The sequence below is a fragment of the Sceloporus occidentalis genome, unplaced genomic scaffold (assembly GCF_023333645.1).
Source record: "Sceloporus occidentalis isolate IW3139 unplaced genomic scaffold, rSceOcc1.0.p SCAF_22, whole genome shotgun sequence".
NCBI classification, from domain to species: domain Eukaryota; kingdom Metazoa; phylum Chordata; class Lepidosauria; order Squamata; family Phrynosomatidae; genus Sceloporus; species Sceloporus occidentalis.
The window spans coordinates 8,729,675-8,751,453 of NW_028317002.1; the positions used below are offsets into that span (position 1 = coordinate 8,729,675).

Sequence of the window (21,779 nt, forward strand, 5' to 3'; positions counted from 1 at the left end):
TTTTCTATCTATTCATACATACCGTTTCTTGTTGCTATTAAAACAGCACTGAATATGGACCTGCTCCATCTAACAAAATGGTACAGATCAATGCTGAACTGCAGATTGTTTTTCTACTAAGGTTTACTACTTTATTCCCCCAATCATCCTTGCGTAAGCAGCCCTTCGTGGAGAGAAGTACAGCACTAAATTAAACAGGACTACCATGGAGCGGTAGTACATTTGCCCTTTACAATCCAACATAACCATACATATGAACTTCCCAGGGGAGGTTACTCAGAGCTCTCCCTGTTTTGGGGGACTGGCTTCATTAGGGGTGAGTTGGGCATTACATGGGGCATGGTTAGTTGGTTGTATGGGCAGGGCTAACCCTAATCTTGAGGGGGCTAAAAACCACTCCCCCTGCCTAGAGAAAGAGGGTCAAAGACTTCCCAGTTATAAACACAGAGATAATGGTTCTTTTTGAAATGTATTTCCCTGGTCCTAAAATAAACTTAGCCACCACCAACACATTTGCACCTTCTGTCCCTACTTGTACACTTATCCCTAAAAAAAAGGTAAATATGGCGAAGGAGCAAAAGATACCATTGAAAATACAATGCTGACACATTGTGGAACATTTTCACAAGGCTACGAGCCACATAGCATCTACGATGAAAAATAGCTGTCCAGTAACTGGATTAAATGAACTCTCCTTGAAGAAGGAAATATCCAAAGGGTGTTTTTCAACAAGCAATAAATCACTGCTAAACTAACTCCCAAAATAAATGACGCTTACGAATGTGAAGTTTTGACCTTAAAAAACATTTTCTTGTTGAACTTGGAAATTGTAAATGTTTATTATTTACAGGTCTCTATCTGAAGTCAAGAAGGCTGGTTCAACTCTCCCCAGACATTTTCATGTCTGTGTCAGACCAGTAATGTTTCTCTGTGGTGGACATGGCCTATCAGTATCACTGTAGGGTATATCAGAGGACGTTAAAGATGTATACATACTAAGTTATGAATTAATAGGAGAACTACTGTTATTCGGGCATCACTTAAGCTGCACGTCTGTTGACGTTAGTACCAAGCCTGGGAAATGAGGAATATGAAGAATGCACCAAGTACAGTTGTGAATGTCCTGGCAACACTTGGTTGAACTGAAGCCTGGGCTCCTGAGCCCAACAATACCCTTGGCTACAGTCAGGGAAGGGCTGGCAGCCTAAGGCCTGGGGGGCAAGTCTAGTCAAGTGGCCCGTTGCGCCACCGAATCAGCCCACTATACATGCCCATCTTTTCCTGATTTTCTAACGCATATAGATGTAATGTGATGGGACTGGGAGAAAAAAATGATGTTTAATACATTAAAAAACAGCTAATCTTTGTAACAAAATAAAATTTAAATATGGAAAAATTGGACCCAAGGCATTTCCTTGGGCCCCTGCCTGTATTTATCCCCAGAGTCCCTTTGTCCCTCATTCACTAAGCCACACCTTTGTTTTACTTAGACCAAATAAACAACACATGTAAACAGCACGTGCATGTATAGATCAACTGAATAAGAAATACAAACTCTGTATTTGCAGGTACACATAAATAATGTATGCAAGCATAGCATAGCAGAATAACACACAAACCCAGCTTTGCAGGTACAGATCAACTGGAAATCACATAACAACTAAGCATTAAAGGTATAGATAAAACCCCCTAAATTACAGGCATAGATCACAGGATGCACACCCCCAAAGCCAGCCCTGGTGTCCACACTGCCCACATAGAACCCGACCAGCACCAAGATAACATTAACAAATTACAGTCCAGAGTGAGCCAACTTTGTCCCCAAACAGCCCAGGGTGAGCCAATTTTGTCCCCAAACAGCCTGCCCTGACACCAGTACAAGCTCTGCAACACCGACACCCAAACACACACACCAGGACAGGCTCTGCCACACCGACACCCAAACACACACACCAGGACAGGCTCTGCCACACCGACACCCAGACACACACACCAGGACAGGCTCTGCCACACTGACACCCAAACACACACACCATGACAGGCCCTGCCACACAGACAGCCAAACACACAGACACCAGGACAGGCTCTGCCACATCAACATCCAAACACACACCAGGACAGGCTCTGCCACACCGACACCCAAACACACACACACACACACACACACACACACACACACACACACACACACGGACAGGCTCTGCCACACAGACAGCTAAACACACAGACACCAGGACAGGCTCTGCCACACCGATATCCAAACACACACACACACACACCGGGACAGGCTCTGCGACACTGACACCCACATCCAAAATGCTTTCCACAATGGTTTGTTTTTCCCCCTTGTGTATTGATGCCCAGCCAGCCCCCCCCTTTGATTTTAATATATTTCCCCCCACACCCTTGTGTATTGCCCCATGTGGATTTGTGCCCCCAGCCAGACCCCTTTGTACATTATGCCCCTTGTGTATTGCCCCATGTGGCTTTGTGCCCACAGCCAGCCCCCTTTGTACATTATGCCCCAACACCCTTGTGTATTGATTTATGTGATGTCCCCAGCCAGCCCTCTCCCTTGTGTATTTATTTATGTGGTGCCCCAACCACCCTGTTGTGTACTTAGCCACCCCCATTTTGCATTTAATTGTTGTCCCAATGCAGCCCCCCCTTTGAATATGGCTCCCCTTCCGCCTATTACCCCAACAATTTTTTTGTATTTTTTTAATACTTACGTTTTTGCTGCCATCCTTCACTGCTGCTGTGCTCCAACGTGCTCTTCTAGCTGTCACGAGGAGCTGTTCCGTGTGACTCCGCCCCCTTGAGCGGCCCATTACATTGACGATGTGACGTGCCACTCAAGGGGGCGGAGTCACACAGGACACTGGGCGGCACTGTGCAGGCACGCTGGCCGCTTAATGATTTTAAAGCGGCCAGCGTGTCTTACGGCCGCTTAATGATTAACCATTGCAGCCAATGTGGCTGTGACTCTTAAAGCGGCCGTAAGACACGCTGGCCGCTTTAAGAGTCACAGCCACATCGGCTGCAATGGCATTTCGGCCTACCGCGGATGCTGCGGGCGTTAAAGACGGCCCTGGTGTGGCCGAATCGGCCGCTTAAATGGGCAGCCGCGCGGCCATTTAATGTAGATTCAGGGCGGCCTGGGGGGCAATTGCCCCCCTGCCCCCCGGCCCAGCCCGCCCCTGGCTACAGTAAATGTACCAAATGCATGTGGAATAGAACAAATTAAATATATAGTGAGAAAGAAGGGAGGGGCTATTATCAAAAAAAGAATACACCAAGAGTTTCCCTCTTGTATCTTTAACATACATTCAGCGTCATTTATGTTTAACACAGTAGTGATTATTAACTAAATGGAGAATTGACATGAGAGTTTGCAGTAAGTAGTACTGCAACCCCAGTGAGCTTCTCATAGAAGATTTAATGCTGCTTTGAAAGGGTGGTTACACCAAATATTGATTTTATTTAGATTTTTCTTCTGCTCACTCTCTTTGAATTTTGTTAAATAATAAATATAAACTATTACTACATCTATTTTTGAAAGCATTCTTACTTTACAGCATCTTTTCACCCCTGTCACGTACCAACCCAAACCTCAACCAGTTAGCCAGTTACCAAACTGATGAGTCCCATTAAGCACAGGACAGTTGTCCAAGAGTGTGATCTGGCTTCTGCACCTCTGTCCCAGGCTTTGTTTAAAGGCTGTGCAGCACAGCAGACTTGAGTTCTAAGTGATCCAAATATAAAGTGGATTTAAAAGCGAATGTTGTTAAACTGATTTGCATACACATACCCAGAATCCCTTGCACTACATGATTCCTATGGGAAAAACAAGTCTTCGGGCTTGCCTGGTGGATATAAGTTAGTGTCACTGTCTAGCAATGTCTCCATTATATACATCACACAACTGTGCATCATTGTAGCGGTTAATATCTCGGCTTCGGAAAGATTTATTATTTTCTTCCGCCATGATATCTAAACCCAATTCCCCCATCATTGTTATTCATGCCATGACCATCTTTCTTTCAAGATCTAAAGGAAGTTGGTCTTTACAGTGACTGGTCTTGTTATGTTATGCAGGAAGCATCTTGAAGATAGACTTGAAAATAGAAGGCTGTTTTCTCTCTTGTCTGTAATTCAGAACAGTAAAGCTCACCCCAGAGACTTCCATCTGGCATACCTGAATCTGCATTGAGACATAATACTAATACAATAGTATTAAACATGGCTGTTTTTAATTTAATACGTCAACACGTACTAAAGAAATCATTGGCATGATAATGCAAGTGATGCTCTCACACAAATGTCCGTTGGTTTCAAAGGAATAGATATGCACGAGAGATGTGTATGAATTTATATCCACAGGAGATTTATGGATAACATGAGAATTTCCACCTTCAAGCTTTTCGAATTTATTTTGAGTATATTAAATCCATCCACAAAGCTCGGCATTGGTAAAAGATAAATTTCAGCTTTAAATGAAATTGCTATGTCACTGTTTTTCAAGATTCATTGAAAATGTTCTATCTCATGGGAATGTTTTGACACTAAACATAGTCAGTATAAAATTCTTGGAGTTAATCTGAGGATGATGATACATTGCACTGACTCATAATATAATAATATTTAAAGTAAAAATAGGCTTTTTCAAGACTTTCCGTATACATAGTAATGTGTAATTTTATTTATTTTTTTAAATCGTAGGAGTAACTAGACCCTTTCTTATAGCCAATGCCTTAATACATTTGGTAAATAGCATCAATTTATTTTGCTAGGAGTTATAACCATCCACAGCTGATTGATGTTTCATCAAATGCGGCAGACAGCAGTTACACTCCCTCGCTATAGTCCGCTGTCTTATTATTAGTATTTATACAGCATCAACAATTACTGCAGCACTTTATTTATTGCATGGGGTATGGCATATTTAAATTAGCAAACCAGTACATATGGTGAAGTTGGCTCTGCCTGATGCTTATAAATGTTGACATATTAGCATAATTAAATGGCAATATTAAAAAGACCTACTAAGTGGAAGTTCCTGCTCTTTTCTTTTTTCTAATGTTACAAAGGCTGCCTTAACTAATCAACAATAAGCTATTTAAAAATGGGATAGCCACAATCTGATGTGTTTTTACAGAACAGTCCTGATTTTTGGGTACAGTCCTGTGTACCTGTGGCCCATTGTTTTTGAGGGAAGCAGGGATAATGGACTGGTTGGAGAGATCCTCTGATCTCCTCTGATCAGCCCAGGGAGTTGTTAGATCAATTTTGGTCTGCGCTGTTCCACTGCAAACCCACAAGGGGAACACTGCAAGGGTGTAGATGGATAAGCATATAAATCCTAAAATTACGGAACAAGAAGTTAAAGAGACACTACAGCCATCATATGTACTTTAATGGTTATTATAGCTGAGAAGTCCCTTTTTTACATGTTATCCCCCTTGCAAATGCAAAAAAGAACCCCTATGCATTTGCCCCTTTGCCCACATCCTCAGCTGTTTAGCTATTTGGTTAATAATATACTTAGCGCCACTCAGTTCTAGTTCTGACCTGACAAACACTCTGGGAGCTGGTCGCCAGAAGGCGCTCCCATTGATTTGGTGGGATTACTCTCCTGCCACTAATTGCCTGTTGCAGCCATGAAGGTGAAAAGCAGCACCATATATCATTTGGGTCTCTCAAGATCAATTTTAGGATTAACTACACTGTCTCCTATTAACCAAAGAAAAAGTTCTTAAATGGAATATTTTTTGGCTAATATTGTCTACTGCCTTGTAACATCAGTTAGTACGCTAGACCAAGTACTACCTCCAAGTAGGCAAAGCCTTAGCTGGGCTGTTTTTGTTCAGTCTTCCTATGGGTCTGGGTTAGAAGCTTTTCGGTAGGATGCGTGTAGATACATAATACAATCAAGTCACACGGATTAATGACAATTTCAGGATTTGAAAAAACGTACTGTACTGTACTGGAAGTTATTTTATTTGCTGGGGTTAAGGGGCAACTGTAACCAAAGCAGCTTCTAGTAAATTTAAGCTAATTATTTAAAACTAATGTCTTAGTCTAGAAGAGCCCTCATTGTCAAATCAAAGGATTTATCAGATTCGACTCGTTTGCTCTTTCTTTCTACCCCTAGCTAATTGTATCGCAGGAGATGCTCTTGGGTGAACAGTATCATGCATGTGCACATACTCACCTACCTATTCTAGGGCTCAATAAGCAGCTTTAGTATATAATAGATACCCAGGCCCTAAATACAGTTTCTGCAGTGGCCGGTTACCTAAAAATATAGTTTATTACTGTTTTACCAGAAAATTCTAGCCACAGAGTCTGAGACAAACATGATGTCATCAACTTACTGAAGAAGCATACTTTGTTTGGGGCGAGTAGCAAAATTACTGATCCAAGACTGACTGCTAAACAACAAACATTTTCTCCTAGCTTCTAAATCCAGATTTGAGCCTTGCCAACAGCTATCTGGAACAAAAACCAAGTCTGTCTTTAATGATAATGGAGTCCTGGGCAAGCCGGCCCGCAGCTCACACTGATGCATGGTGGTGCCAAAACCCATGGAGGTCCCTATGCACGCTGTCAGACAAGTAGAAGTGAGCAGAACATCTTGGCTCCTCACACGTAATGTTATCTGTTGGTGCACAGGACAAGATTATTGAGGGGACCCACGTGGTCATCTCCTGCGGGCTCCTAAGCAGAATCTACTCCTGACTCTTTTGCCCCGCATTAAAGATGATCCTGAAGCCAGCAGACTAGTCTGCTAAGCAGTAGCAAAGGTCAACCATTAATCAACAGACGTAAGTAGCCTTTTTCTTAACCATTTATTCTATGATATTAAAATGACTGCCGCCATTTTGAATTGAAATTCCTTACAGTAATGATTTGCAAATATGTTTCTTGGGCTTGATATTCAAGTAATTGGTGTTTAAAAAGTTTTACCGCAGTGCTTTGATCAAGAAAGCAAAAAAAAAATTACATTAGCTGAGGTTGGCACAAAGACTGCCATTGTAAGGCATGGTTACAAGTGACAGACACGTTCTTTGTCATGTGCATCTGAAAGCTCTCTGTGTTTCCAACAGGTGTTCATCCCTTTATCTCAGGAACAACATGTATCGCAAAACATGACAGAAAAGAGGGGTCCTGAATGCAAGATTCTAACAGACTCTATCGTGGCCTACTGCTTGAAAAGCACATTTTCAGTTAGTAGCAAAGCTAGGGTCTGAAAGCGATACCACATTTAGGTCTCCACCAGTCTAAGAGGACCACACAAAACATGTGGCAGCATTAATACGCAGATTCCTCACATCACTATAATGTACATTTATCTTAAACAAACTTGTAATTATAAGTACCCGGTTCCTTAGTTTACATGTAATTATGCATTTCATTACTTGTATTAGACATTTCCCTTCTGAATAACTACACCTTGGGCACTTAAAAGCCTAGAGTCACCATTATACCAGTAAAACTTAAATTATATACAAATCACTATTTTTTCCCAGGTTTATTAAACCAATTTAATTTTAAAAGTTGTGGTTTAAGGGGAAAACACCAACTGAAAAAAAATATTGCTTTCCCTACTATCTGTTGAGGTTCAATTACTTTTTAATAAATATGTGTCAACCTTATAAAATGTCTTGTGCATTCACAGGGATGTAATTTTCACGGGGCAAGTGGGGCAGCTGGCCCAGGCACCATAAGTTAAGGGCCACACTTCACACAACCTGCACCTCTTTGTCCAAGCTTCTCCTTCCTGAAATGGATGATATTAACGTGAGGCGTGACTTTGCAGGTCTCCAAGATCTCTAGATAAGGCTCTGTGGGTGATTATGCACAAGACATATTGCTTCTCAATTGGTATTAAGAGAGGGCAAATGCTGATTTGCTTTACTGACCTCTGAAAGAAGTCTGAGCATTAGTGTCCCTTATGTTATATACAAGTACATATGCCCCCTGTCATTTCTTATTGGTTTAATGAAATTAATATTAAACTGTTCACCATAATGATGTATGGGGCACTGCGATACACCTGTTGCCAATAGTGCTTTCCCGTTAATAAACAAACTAGTCAAGTGGCCACTTTGTGAGATTACAAAGCTTTCCGTGGGCTGCCTGAGTTCATTCACGCTCACAGCTCCCACAGCTATATTGCACCAAAAAAATTTGGATCTTGTTTTTTTTCAAACAGTCCGTCGATTTTATCTTGGCAGAAAAAACGACACCGTGTAGGAGCAGGCACCTGTGCACCAGCTGGTTCATTAATTAGACCTTGAAGGGAGCTTTAGCGACACAAACTGTGCTTCTGAAATTTGTGGAAAATAGGCAAATGCTTCATCGGCTTGGCCCTCTTAGACATTTAAAGCAATAATGAGACTTCCAACAGAACAACTCAATAGTAAATGGCAGCAGACATTGTTTTACTTATCACTGGCATTGCAAGGATAGAATCTCAACAATGCAGTCTTGGGTAAAATCATACAAAATGAATGCACTTATTAAACTATTATTTTTTGGTTGCCTAAGAGCTGATATGTAATGACTCTATTGTTGAATTTGCTTATTATGTTAAAGATTAATCACTTTATGCTGAAACATGCTTTTCAGAGCATTTACCACTGGTGTCCACCACATGAGAGGCATATTGTAATGTGAGACTACTTAAATGGCCCTTCAGTTTTAGGTAGTTCAACAAACATATTGGCTTCTGGCTCCTTCAGCAGCCAATATTTATTCAGTGGTATTTTAAGATTAATTACCAGAGTTAATTGTATTCTTAAAGTCATTTCAGCTGATTTGCAAAGTTAATTTAAAACCAATATCAGAGCAGCAAATAATCTACCATACTAATCAATTTACCTTAACACGGGTGACAAAAAATATTATTTTATTATTTTACAGTACAGCTTTGGACAAGCATGTCTTGAATTGACCCAAACATCTGGAATAGACAATTTGACAAGAGTAGGGGAGACTGAGCCAGAGTTCTCTTTAGTGTTTTCATCCCCATGAGCATTTTTACAGACACTCTCAAGGGCCTTTCTTATATGGCGATCAAGTCAGGCCTGGCTTGGCTTGTGCCACTCCACCAGCTGGCTTGCCCACTTCTATTATATATTCTGGCTATGACAGAATGCAATCCTGAGCATATACCTTTGGCGGAACCTAAGGCATGTGCATTTGTGATAGGTGGTGAAGCAATAATATAGCTAATAATCCTTCATGCAAACGCTTGAGTAAGTCTGTGTTTTCAATTCCCTAAACCATAAAAATGCTTTCTATATACACATCTAATGTGTTTCAAATAACTTTCCATGTGTAGATGATAGTTTGGCTTTAACAGTGCTAATCTCTAATTCTACAACCTAGAGGATCTCCATGATTTTCTTTAACCTTATTTGTTTAATAATTTAAGTACTGAATCAATGTTGCATGCATTGACTTTTTCAATATAGTGTTTATTTCTTGGTAGTGACCCACATACATTCTTTTATAGTAAGGCATTCTGCTCTTCTGTCCCTGCCACAAACAGGGAGAGTTGTCAGGAAAGCTTGCAGGAAAGTTGTGGTTTCAACTCATTCACTTAAATATGAGCTTGAACTTCTGCTGCAACTTGGCTGGCACTGTATAGTGCCTACTGAAATAAGTGGAATTTCTTATCTCCTCACTCATTTGATTATGAGTTACGTAATGCCAGCAAAGACCGTTAATAGCAATGTATTATTAAGTAACGAGAGATTGTGAGGGAGCAACATTCCTTGTGCTGCTTTCACCACATCAAAAAAGAGACACAGTGTAAATCGGAGGAAACAGATATGGGCTGCTGAAAAGCAAAGGGCAAGAAAGGGATGAAGAAAGCTTGGTGAGAAAAAGAACAAAATCAATAGATGAAGGAGAATGGGCTAAAATAGCTGGGGATAAAGGAAGGGGTAAATTGGTTGGCTTCTGGCTTGTCTCTCAGGTTCGTTATCTGCCTGGTATGTCACTTTGTGTATTCGGTCTCCCTATCTTTGTGTTTCATCATGGGTTCTCTGGTCTGTCCATGCTATTGTATCGGTTATATTAATGAAATATTTTTGTTCAGTTTATGCTGTAGGGTTCATGTCTTGTGTTTTCATATAGCTCTCTTTCTGGCCATTAGATTCAACAAAGCTATTGCTAAAAGACCATTAATGGCAGGTTCAAAATGCTACCCTTGTAGTTTTGGTGTGTACTGCTGTTTATCATGTCCCACTCCATGTTTTTGTGTCTTTGTCTTACTTTTGATTTGGAAGTGTGAATAAAAATATAAATGATTAATGACTTAGAGGTTGAAAAATCTCCAGATGGGGAGGAGTAAATAGCTTTGGGTAAAAAAGAGAAGGCCACATGTTATGTTGTGCAAATTATCATGGAATTATCTATGATACCTGGGAACTTTCTAGGAGGCCACTTGGGAAGTCCCAAATCACCTTGAAAGTAAATGAGCTGGTGGGACCCCATAACTGGGCATGGACTACCACTGCTCCCTAACCCAGTGATTAAACTGACTCCAGGTGAAATGTGTTCCATTGCATGTCTGTGATCATTCATGTAACCCTAATAATGTGATATGTTAAATATATGTATGACAATTTATCTGGTGACAGATCCACATTCATATTTTTTACTTATTATAAGCAATGTGATATGTATGACAGAACAGTTTAGTAGAGTTACCTCTGTTGCTGAAATGTCAGACCTGCAGAAGCAGTGATTGCAAAGCAACATAATCGGCAGTATAGCAGGTAGCCATGGAGATGTTCTAATTATTTACTTATCCCTCATATTGGTCGTTCTCAGTGTGCACAGTAATTCTAGCCTCACTAAGACCTTTCTCATCACTCTCTGTATTCTTATTGGATGGTCCCTTCATTAGTAGCCAAAGTTTGTCGTTGTACCAATCCAATGTACGGAGCTCATATTCTGTTCATAGACTTTGTGCTGGCGACTGATGTCGAGCGCTGGGATATGAACAGAGCTCGCACTCCTGGCACGGGAATCAGGAAAACAGAAAAAAAGAGGGAGAAAGGTAAGAGATGAGAAGATAGGGAATGGATGATAGTGAGAAAGAGAGATGAGGAGAAGGGGGAGATAATGATATGAGAAATAAGAGAGCTAAGGAGAAAGAAGAGAGAGAAAGAAAAGGGGAAGAGATCATGAGTAAGGGGAGAGAGTGTGAAGCTAAAAAGTGTTTGTGTGTTGTGGCTGCAAGGGTAAGTGTAATCCAGGATGTTTGTCTGTAAGGGCAAGCCTGAATGCCTATGTATGTGTGCCTGTTATTGTGTGTGTAAGTATGTCATTGCACATGTGTATTAGTATGTTAATTTGTTAAAGTATGTTTATGTGTGCACTACTAGGTGTAAGTATGTTAGTGTGTAGGTATGTCATTGTTACTGTGTGTAAGTATGTTACTATGTATATAGGTTGAACTTGGGGGCCCCCACCATAAGTCTCGCAGTGGGGGTATTTTTTTTCCACCACAGGGAAACTCCTTTAAGTGGAAGAACAACTGATTTGCAAATTTGGTTTGCACATACTAAATGCTTTCATCAAAAAGAACTGGCCTTTAAAACTTGGATCTGGAAGTTTGTCACTCCCTCATAATTGTTCAAAATGCATAAGGAGCCCATATACATATATTGGGGTTCATTATATTTTATTACTCTCTACACTCTAATACAGAAAATTATGTGTCGTTATTTGCTACTCACTGATTATGAAAAGCCATCCGCAGTCCCTATAATGTTCATCAGTCTAAATAAGGTGCTATAGTTATGGATAATTTATTTAAGTATTGTTGGGTACAGATCTTCACCATGGTTGGTCTGACACAGTCCTCTGTTCTGTGGTTCAGTCAGAGACATCTACAATTTTAAGTGTCAGTTTCCAGCCATCTGCCAGTTGATGTCTGAGTCAGTCATTCCTGTTGATCTTGTTCCAGACTCCTTTTGTCTACCAATTTTGGACCTTCTAGCCAGATGGCGCCCAGGAGCAGAACTAAGATTTTAGTAGACTGCAGAAAGTGGGAAGTACACCTGTGCCAAACAGGGATTGGAGACTTAATGTGCCACTACACAAAGAATGTGTGTATAGCATTTGTGTATGGTGTCAGCATGAGTGTATATGTCAGCATGTGGTGTAAGGGTGGAGTCTACAGTTAGTGTCTCCTGGGAGGGGATATGGAGAGTGTGTGTATAACTGTAAGTGAATGGCGTTAGAGTAAGTGTGTTAGAGTGAGTGAGTGAGTGTTGGAGTAACTGAGGCCACAACCTATGGGAGGGGAGCATAGTTCACTGCCCCCCTTCCAGATGCATAGGACATTCCAGAGACGCCTGGGCTTATCCATGATACAAGTGGCACCATTTTAATAGAGAAGCCACAAGCACGAAATTGAATTTATAAATAATTGGCCAAATGTATATGGGGCTCAGGAAATTATTCTAATGCTTTTATATTTACATGCAAAATTGTAAAAAATGCTCCTCAGAAAAGGAATTTCAGATACCTTTCCCCACGGTATACATATAAGGTAGGTTTCAAATACATATAAATTGCTTACTTTAGAGAGTAAACTTGATCACATTGCTTTATTTAGCATATAGAACTGTGAAATTCAGGATTTTGGCAAAGTGATAAATTTGCTTTAAGCACACCTAAAAAACCATGTCCTTTTACAACCTCTACGGTATTAGTAGGTGGTAACTTCACTAATGATATGCTAATATTTGTTGGATTACAACATCAGTAACAATAAAAATATACCAGAAAGATGTAAGTAACTCTAAAAAATGTTTCTACTAGAAGTTAATATAATTATTAACTATAACTTAGTTAAGTTTAATCAGGCAACATACCTTGCTATAACTTGAATCGATAAAATTTATATACTTGTGTTAGCCAAACAGAAAATGGAGTCTCTAGTTGAAGCGAATACCTTTTATTGAGCCAAGTTACATGTTGGGGCCCTAGAGGCTCCCCATAGTCTTCATAAGATATTTTCCTGTGTCATACCATAAAGATTCCAAATTCGAGTGATCAGTTATAGTGAAGCAGAAGTATGATGGAAGACAAAGAAGAATCTTTTATGATAAACACATCTGTGATGTCAGCCATAAATCTTGAAATATATTGTGACAAAAGCTATACATACAGGTTGATACACCAGGACTGTAAACTTGCACCTCAACATAAATATTGTTAGCATGACATTTTCGTCCATTTGATGGCATGTCCCATCTGAAGCCACCATCTTTTTAAAAGTACGGTTCCCTGGTGGCTTGGTGTCCTTGCTACAAGAAGTTTGGCCACAATAATGCACCATTCCACCAGATTCACAGCTTCCTTTAGCTAATGTTAAAGTACTTGGGAAGAGGGTTGCAATGAAGGTCAGAACTAAAAAGGCCTTGAGCAGTGTGAACCGTATTAAAGTGGATCTATCACATTTCCCGAAGCTTACATTTTACAGTTATCAACACTAAATAAACCAACGTGGTTACAGAATAAAAATAAGATATATACATTACCACTCAAACATTTAGGGTCACTTAGAAATGTTCTTGTTTTTGAAACAAAAGCAAATTCTGTCCATTAAAATAACATCAAATGTATCATAATTACAGTGTAGATATTGTAGTGTGTAGGAGAGACTGAGTCAAGGAGCAGCTACAGCCAGCGCTGCAGCCCACCAGGTATGAACCTTTCCCTATGGACAACTTGTTATTTTGCTTGGTGCCAGACCTTAGGCCTGTAGTGGGATAGTGAGGTATCCTATAGTGAGGGGCAGTTATGGTTGATGGGGTCTTAAGGCTTAATTTAGGGGCAGTTATGGTTAATGAGGTCTTTAGGGTTAATTTAGGGGCAGTTATGGTCAGTGGGGTGTTTAGGGTTAAATTAGGGGCAGTTATGGTTAATGGGGTCTTTAGGGTTAATGGATGGGAGTGATGAGGATGATGAGTATGAATTTTATGATGAATAAAACTTAAGTTCAATAACTATGTAATACATTTTATTTCAAATTTCGGGCCCCAAAATTATGGTGCGTCTTATACATGGGAGCGTCTTATACATGGGGAAATACGGTAGTTTATGTATTAAAAATACCATACCATTAGTTTGTGACTGTGAAAGTTCCCCAACGTATACGACAGAATCATTGTGATGCATCTCTTCTCATCCACTCTGGTCCGACCTGCCCCTTTTTTACATCAGCAGAGCTGTCATGGGAACTCTACAGGGGAGCCCTCTGCTGTGCTGTACAGTTGAAGTGATATAATAGGGGTTCAACTGTGCCTATCAAAATCCCTTGGGTCACAAAAAAGAGGATCTCTAGACAATGTGCAGTGTAAAAAGTAAAAGGAAAAGTACTGCTGCATAATGTGTGCATCAGTGGTATGAGGAGGTATTAGACTAAACAGAGAAGTGAGAAGTAAGAAAAAAGTTAGAGAGAGAGAGAGAGAGAGTGAAAGGGACAGAAAGAGAAAGAAAGGAGGAAAGATAGAGTCAAAGAAAGGATGGGAGAAAAATATGAGAGAAGAAAGGCAGAAAAAAGGGAATGAAAAGAGAAACAGGAAGGAAGATGAATGAAGAGTAAAGAGAGGGATAGAGAGAGGAGAGACAGAAAGAAGAAGATAGAGAAAAAAAGGGGTAAGGAAAAGATAGAAGAAAAAGAAAGTGAAAGAAGAAAGGCAGAGATTAAAGAAAAAAAGGTAAAGCGATAAGAAAGAAGCAATGGAGAGAAAGGAAGAAAGAAAAAGGGAGAGAGAGACCAAGAAAGAAAAAAAAAAAGAGAAAACAAAACTGCTAATAAAAACGCTGTAAACTACATTTTAAAATGTAACCCTTTCAACACTGGTGCAAATATAAGCCCTTAACTCCCCAGGATATACTATTATGTACTAATCGGCCCATGGTGCTAAGGTTTTGGCTCCCCTTGAGAGATTTCCTCACAGTACAAGCAAAACCAAGTTATCTAACGACAGCTTGAAGTTTCCTTTGTCAGCAGGAGCCAGCATCGCTGACAGATAAAGTGTTATGGCGCAAGGTACGTCTATTCTCTGCCAGCGGTGTCAGCGCTGACACATTGAAAAATGTTAAAGAGTCCCCAGGGGGTCTACACAGACCCTGCTTGAATTTCTAAATACTCTCTCTTCTGGTCGATTAGATATAGCACAATAAGCAATGCAGGACCCATTGATGTCAACAAAAAAGCCATAAAAGTAATACAAACTAGCCAAGTATGTAAGGGAGCATGTCGGCCCTTTGAAACCTAAAACCATACACATGTGGGGCATTACTGCACTTAGGGTATGTTTTTCAGCAATGGCATGTATCCTGTGGGAGGAAAATGTAACACAGCAAACATTTTGTGGGTTTTTTTCATTTTTTCTCTAATAACTTAAATTTTCCTATATAATGCACTATATATATAATCTCATATATATAATCAATGGTATCCAATGTAAGCCTTATGTGTCCCTGACATTGTAATACAATGTAATGTAATTTGTGTGTTATCTAAACTTGAAAAGGGGAAATCATGATTGAACAAATATATAGCAAAAATGCCAAAAATGGCTTCAGTCACTAGGGTGTGAAGAGGTTAATATTTTGCACTAATACCAGAGCCACCGCTAGCTCTTTTGCCACCTAGGGCAGGGTTGGAGGTCCCAATTGATGCTGACATCACGTGTCACAGCTTCTGGAATCAGAAGGCTGCACAGGGGCATTGTTGAATTTATGGCCCTGGCTAATACTCTGCACTTACTATTGATTTCTATGCAATTTTATATAGATTCCACCACTGTACAACTGTTGATAAGACAACAGATAAATCAGGAATCATGCATTTTCAACCACTGTAGGTTGAACAATGAAGAAGAATCTGGACAATTACGAACAGAGTCCTCGATTTGTTTCAACAAAAGCCAAGATTATCATTTACATTATAAAACGTGTATATATAACCCATATCTAATAGCGTATATATATATATATATATATATATATATATATATACGTGTTTGTTTAAAAAAAAACACAAAACAAGCATGCTACCGAAAACTGCATTCAGCCTATATTCACAGCAAACACATGATATCCTTTCAATTGTTAAAGATGTTTTAACCCATTTAGTATACTACAAAGAATTGGCATTACATTTCATTTTGCCTTAAAGCGTTAGCATAGGGATGAGCAACATATTGTCCTCTGATTACTGCTGAACTGCCAATCACATCAGGATCAGTCAGCCAGCTTGGCAGCTGCATTTCTGCAAAATCTGGAGGTCCACCTGCTGAATCAGACATCAGATTTAAAAAGCCAACACGCTCAAAACAAAGCAAAGGAATGAGCCTCAGAACACACATGGACACTCCAGGGGATTCTCGGGAGCACATGCATGAATGCACTGGCAGAGCCTCAGTACATGCAAGGAATGTTCAAAGCCAGCACGCATGAACTCACAAGGCGGGTCTTGGAACACATATCTATACACAGTGAGAACGCACGGACACAAATGAATTAATATGGAATAACAATGAATTGCAGCTTCTCTGCTAATTCCAGTGAAGTAAATGAACCTTTCTAAACCCCCAGAGTTTCTGCATCTTCGTAAGACATAATTACATAAAAAATGTTTTGAATCATTTATTAAAAGGACCTAGAATGACATGATCATTAACACCTTGCTATAATTATTAAGGTACTTCCACATCTTTGGAAATACAGAACATTATACATAACTGCTTGGAAAAAGGCATACTTAATTTTATATAAGGGAATAGTTAATATGGCTTTTTAACATGTAAATATATATATATATATATATATATATATACAAAAAATACAAGTTTATATATATATATATATATATATATTTAAAAGGTATATACAAAACAGAGAAAAGCATTTCCATTGAGAACCAATGGATCAATGGCTGCAGAATCCAGGGGCAAAGTAATGCAAGCAATTGTACTGACATGTATTAGGAAGAGTATCCCACCACACAGCACTATGGAATCTGCTGGCACTATATAAAAAATGTAATGTAATGACTGTCCAATGGGAGCTGGCAACCACTTGGTAATTCTACCAGATCAAGCTTTCATCAATATTCCCAGACATTGAGAAGACAAAAAAAATGTTAGAAAGAAAAGTATATAGGTTGGATTTATACTTCCATTTACATTTGGGACGCTATATGCATTTCCAACATGCCATAAAATATAAATGATTTTCAGAATAATATTATACAGAGCTAAACAGGAGTTGTGCTAGGATTTAAGGTCACCTCACTGATTGAGTTATGCATGATGCAGGGCCCGCTCAGCCCTTCTTGTAACAGATATTTGCCACAGGAAGTCCTTCAAAATGTATAACTGAGTCAATGAGTTGAAACTTTCCTCCTTTGGTGAATAAACCCAACAAAACACTAAGAAACAAAAGACAAAAGAACATGAAATTTAGTAACATAGGGATACATTTCTGCATGAGTCATAGCCATATATTTATGGGAATCAGTGAAGCAACTTGCATTACACAGGGCCAGGCAAACCCCTTATTGCATTTAGAGACACCAACTCTCCTTCAAACTCACTTGAAGACTCTGACTTTAGTGGACTTTAAAGCCCTATGCCTCAGAGCCAGTGTACTCGCTGCCTCAAAGTTAGCATTTGAAAGAGTAGCGCCTCCTTTCATATGGACTGCCTCCAGATGACTTCATAGATTAAAATCTATTAATCTGTTCAGGGGGAGGGACCATGAAAACGGGCCATCTCATTACCCTCTTGACATTAAAAAGGATCAAGTATCAATACAGGCAATATTTTCCTGGTATGTACCTTTCAGCATACCAAAGCATGTTGGACAATGCTATGCTTCCAACTGCTTGGGGAAGGCCCTTTTCTATTCCAGCATGACTGTGCCCCAGTGCACAAAACATTCCATAACTGGAATGGAGATTGTGAGCCATGTCTTCTTATCCAACATCAGTGCAGACCTCACAAATACCTCATAAATACTGACCTCACAAATACTGACCTCACAAATACTCTACTGGATGAATGGGCACAAATTCCCACAGAAACACTCCAAAATCTTGTGGAAAGCCTTCCCAGAAGAGTGGAAGCTGTTATAGTTCCAAAGAGGGGACCAACTACATATTAATGTCTGTGTACTTAGAACCTGATGTCATAAATGTCCCTGTTGGTGTAATGGTCAGGTGTCCCAATAATTCTGCCCATATAATGTATATATAGACACACACATTTGTGAGATCCGAATCAATACTGTTTCATTTTCAGTACAACAAATGCATTGAATGTCTTTGGACCAAGAAATAAACAAAAACAGTAATTGCTTAGTTGTAGATACTTGACTTACGGGTATGTGTTTCACTTTACAATGATGTAGAGTAACAGCTTCTACACTTGCAGATCATTAGATAACATAAAATTCCTTGGATCCTGCATATCTTCACAGTCTGCTTTTTGCATAACACGCTGACAACACTTATTTCGGCGAGAGAAAAAGCCAAGAGAATGTCCTTATTTATATGCAGCCAGCAAGTGCAAGGAAAAGAAAAACAATGAACAATATGCTTGCCTATTATCCATGCCTTTCAGAATTGCTATATTCAGTTCCCAGAAAAGCAACATAGCATTATCTTTTTGATAAGCAGTCATCCAGCTATAAGGGATTTTCTACACATACGCATATATGTACCAGATGTTTAGCAAAATGTTTCGTTTTAGGCAACTCTTCCCAGCCTGATTTCCTCTGGATAAATACAATATATTACAGATATCGTAACAAATTCCTTTAGTAAATTGGTTTCAGATTTTTCCAGTTACTTACTTTTAAAATAATAACAGTATCAACCCTTCTGAGCTTACAAATATGCCTTCACTTACCAAAAACCACAATGCCTTAATACCTGCCCTCATAATGTTAAACACTGCTTGATTATATATGTGTCTATACATGTATATATATATATAAAATATTTATATATATCATATATATATGTCAAATATAATATATATTTATATATATGTATATGTTAAACTGACTCATCATTTAAAGATGGTAAAGGCTAGGCTCTATAATTTCTAGCATATAAACAAGGTATGGAAAGAAATGTATGATCCATGTTTTTGGCACTGAAGTGGTTACATGGCACACCACCCAGAAAAAATCAAATTAATGAATCTAAGATGAATTGGGATAGCAATGGCACTGGATATAGCTATTTAATTGCTTAAACATCACAACAAGAGATTAGCTGGATTGCATTTTGGGAGCATGGCAGCTTTATGACTCCTAAATAAAGACAGAAGCATTTATATCTCATGTGTAATCTGAAAGCTGTCCCGGGCATCATAAAATCATCAAGGAAATGGAACAGACTGTCCTGAGTTTTAATATAACATGTATTATAGAACAGAGCTTCGAAACCCCCATCCCACATTTTTGTCATCTCCTCCTTTAGACACAGGTAGTAGATCACTAAGTGTATATATGCGCTATTTAAAGAGCAACTTGAGGACCAAAGCAGGGGAACTGTACTATGTAAGGTCACCAGGCAGCCCCTATATTATTCTACATTATATTCACAATATTATATATGCCTTCAACATGTATCCCTGATTAAGGGAGTAAAATCTATTTATGCTAAAATATGATTAGACAGAATGCCAATAGCCCCTAATGTAGCCTTTTTTCAACCCTTGGCTTGCTAGTCTACAGATTAAAAACTGTGAAATAATGTATGTAATAAAACATAAAGGCACAAAATCATCATTCAAAAATATTTTTTCCCGCGGGTCAATTAAATTATCGCTTCAAAAATAAGAAAAAAAAAGGAAGCAAAAAAATGAGAACAGGTCATATGATGAGGTTCCTTACTGGAAGAATTTTGATAAAATAAATAAATTAATTAAAATGTACTATTGACCAAGTACTCGACCTTTAATAATTCCATTAGATACTGTTGCAATTAATTTGGCATATGATAAAATGTAAACATAACCATTTTTGTCCCCAAACACAAATTTATTATATATCAATCATTACTTCTAGATGAGCTCCATGACCTTGTATTCTTTGCGTTCTAGGTCATACAAGAGCATGTATGATGAGTCACTTCCAGCAAAGACTTGCAATGACAGCACACCTACAGAATCATTAGATATGGCATGTATACATTACATCATAAGGTAATAAGTCTGAAACACATGTAGTTCTAACTTTAGCTTTTATATGGATGAATCCAATCAATAGATAGATGTAAACGATTCGCAATGTGTGGTTTCACTAGCCAAGAGCACTAAAACTTGCTTTCTCTCCTTTAAGTTCTAAAGTAGCTGTTTCTAGTATGTGGCACTGCCCCAAAACAGTTAAAGTATTTGTATGTAATAGGCAAAAAGTATTTAAGTTTTAATAAGTGTTCTAATTTAGTAGCTGTCTATGCAATTTAAGGGGCTCGCATTTCTAGCTCTTTTATACCCCTATTAGTACATATTTTGGTATGATGACATGATGAGGTCATAGCGATTCTCACTGGTTGTTCATTCTGACATATGCTTCTGTCCAGAATAACAATACTTTAGGGCACTGTCTTAATATGAAATGTTTGTTAGAAAACCTGTGCAAATAACCCGCTGCCCTAATAAGGAGTGGACGGCATTGTTTATAACCAACAGGTATGGCAGCTCCCTGTATGTCACATAGTCCATTGTATGTAGAGAGGCAGTTTGGTTACTGTGTCTCTGTTGATCTCCCCACCCAGGGCTGCATCTATTGGCATGTCGGGCACAATGTGATAGGTGGCTGTGATTCTTTCTGATGGCTAAGGGAACAATACACGTTTCGTGGCTCCTTCTCCTGCAATGTCCTTATGTTCCAGAGGCACAGTCCACCCTGCCCTTAGCTGCTGTCACTACATTCCACGTCCGGGGATCATGAATAATACACGCAAAGCCCACGGACGTCCTCGGGGAGAGCTCTTTATTATCTATTTATAGCATTTAATTCTCCAAAGCAGTCATGTGCTACCATTACCCTAAACCCAGGAAACATACACACACACACTGATCTGTCTCAGAGGGGAGAGGGACACACATTGCAATGAACCACTTAACTATTTGCAGAGTTGCTGTAGGCACAGGTCCAGGCATTCTCCTTCCACCTCATCTGGAGTGATGTGATCTGCCATGGGTCGGAATGGGATCGGGTCCTCCTCCCCGAATGGTCCCCTAAACTCCCCCAGGAAAAGCTCCAGGAACCTGCGGCAGTTCTTCTCGTCGCTGGATATGCCGGACATCGCTTCTCATTCCTGGGCAAAGAAATAGAGAATGGGGAAGGTCTTCGAGCAGCACAGGCTCCGGCAACAGCAGCAGCACTGACACCGGCAGAGGCTGCGAGCACCAGAGATACTGGAGAGCTCCAGGAGGCGGGATCCACGGCGGGGGCGTGGCCACACATCAGTCTGGGGCGGGGATTGAGCGCTCCTACTGACGCTTATTCTTAGCGCACACCTCCTCACCACCCTGTTTCCATAGCGACCCAGACTAATGAGTTAGACGTTGTCGGTATAGAATAGCAAATTTATATCTGTATATGTTATCGCTCTGTGTTTTTGTGTTAGAGACTGACGTACGTAAGTTATTATATATTCTGTATGATTTTATATATAATATATATAATATATATATATATATATAATTATATACATA

At 39.5% G+C, this 21,779-nt stretch overlaps 1 protein-coding gene across 1 annotated transcript in view; it reads right to left on the bottom strand.

The window, feature by feature from the left end:
* LOC149300965 (protein phosphatase 1E-like) overlaps positions 1-21,367 on the bottom strand; it is a 91,843-nt gene extending 70,476 nt beyond the window's left edge. The window contains exon 1 of the mRNA XM_089484496.1: positions 21,186-21,367. Coding sequence (XP_089340622.1) covers positions 21,186-21,367 — 182 coding nt within the window. The remainder of the gene's footprint in view (positions 1-21,185) is intronic.
* Positions 21,368-21,779: the final 412 nt, after the last annotated feature.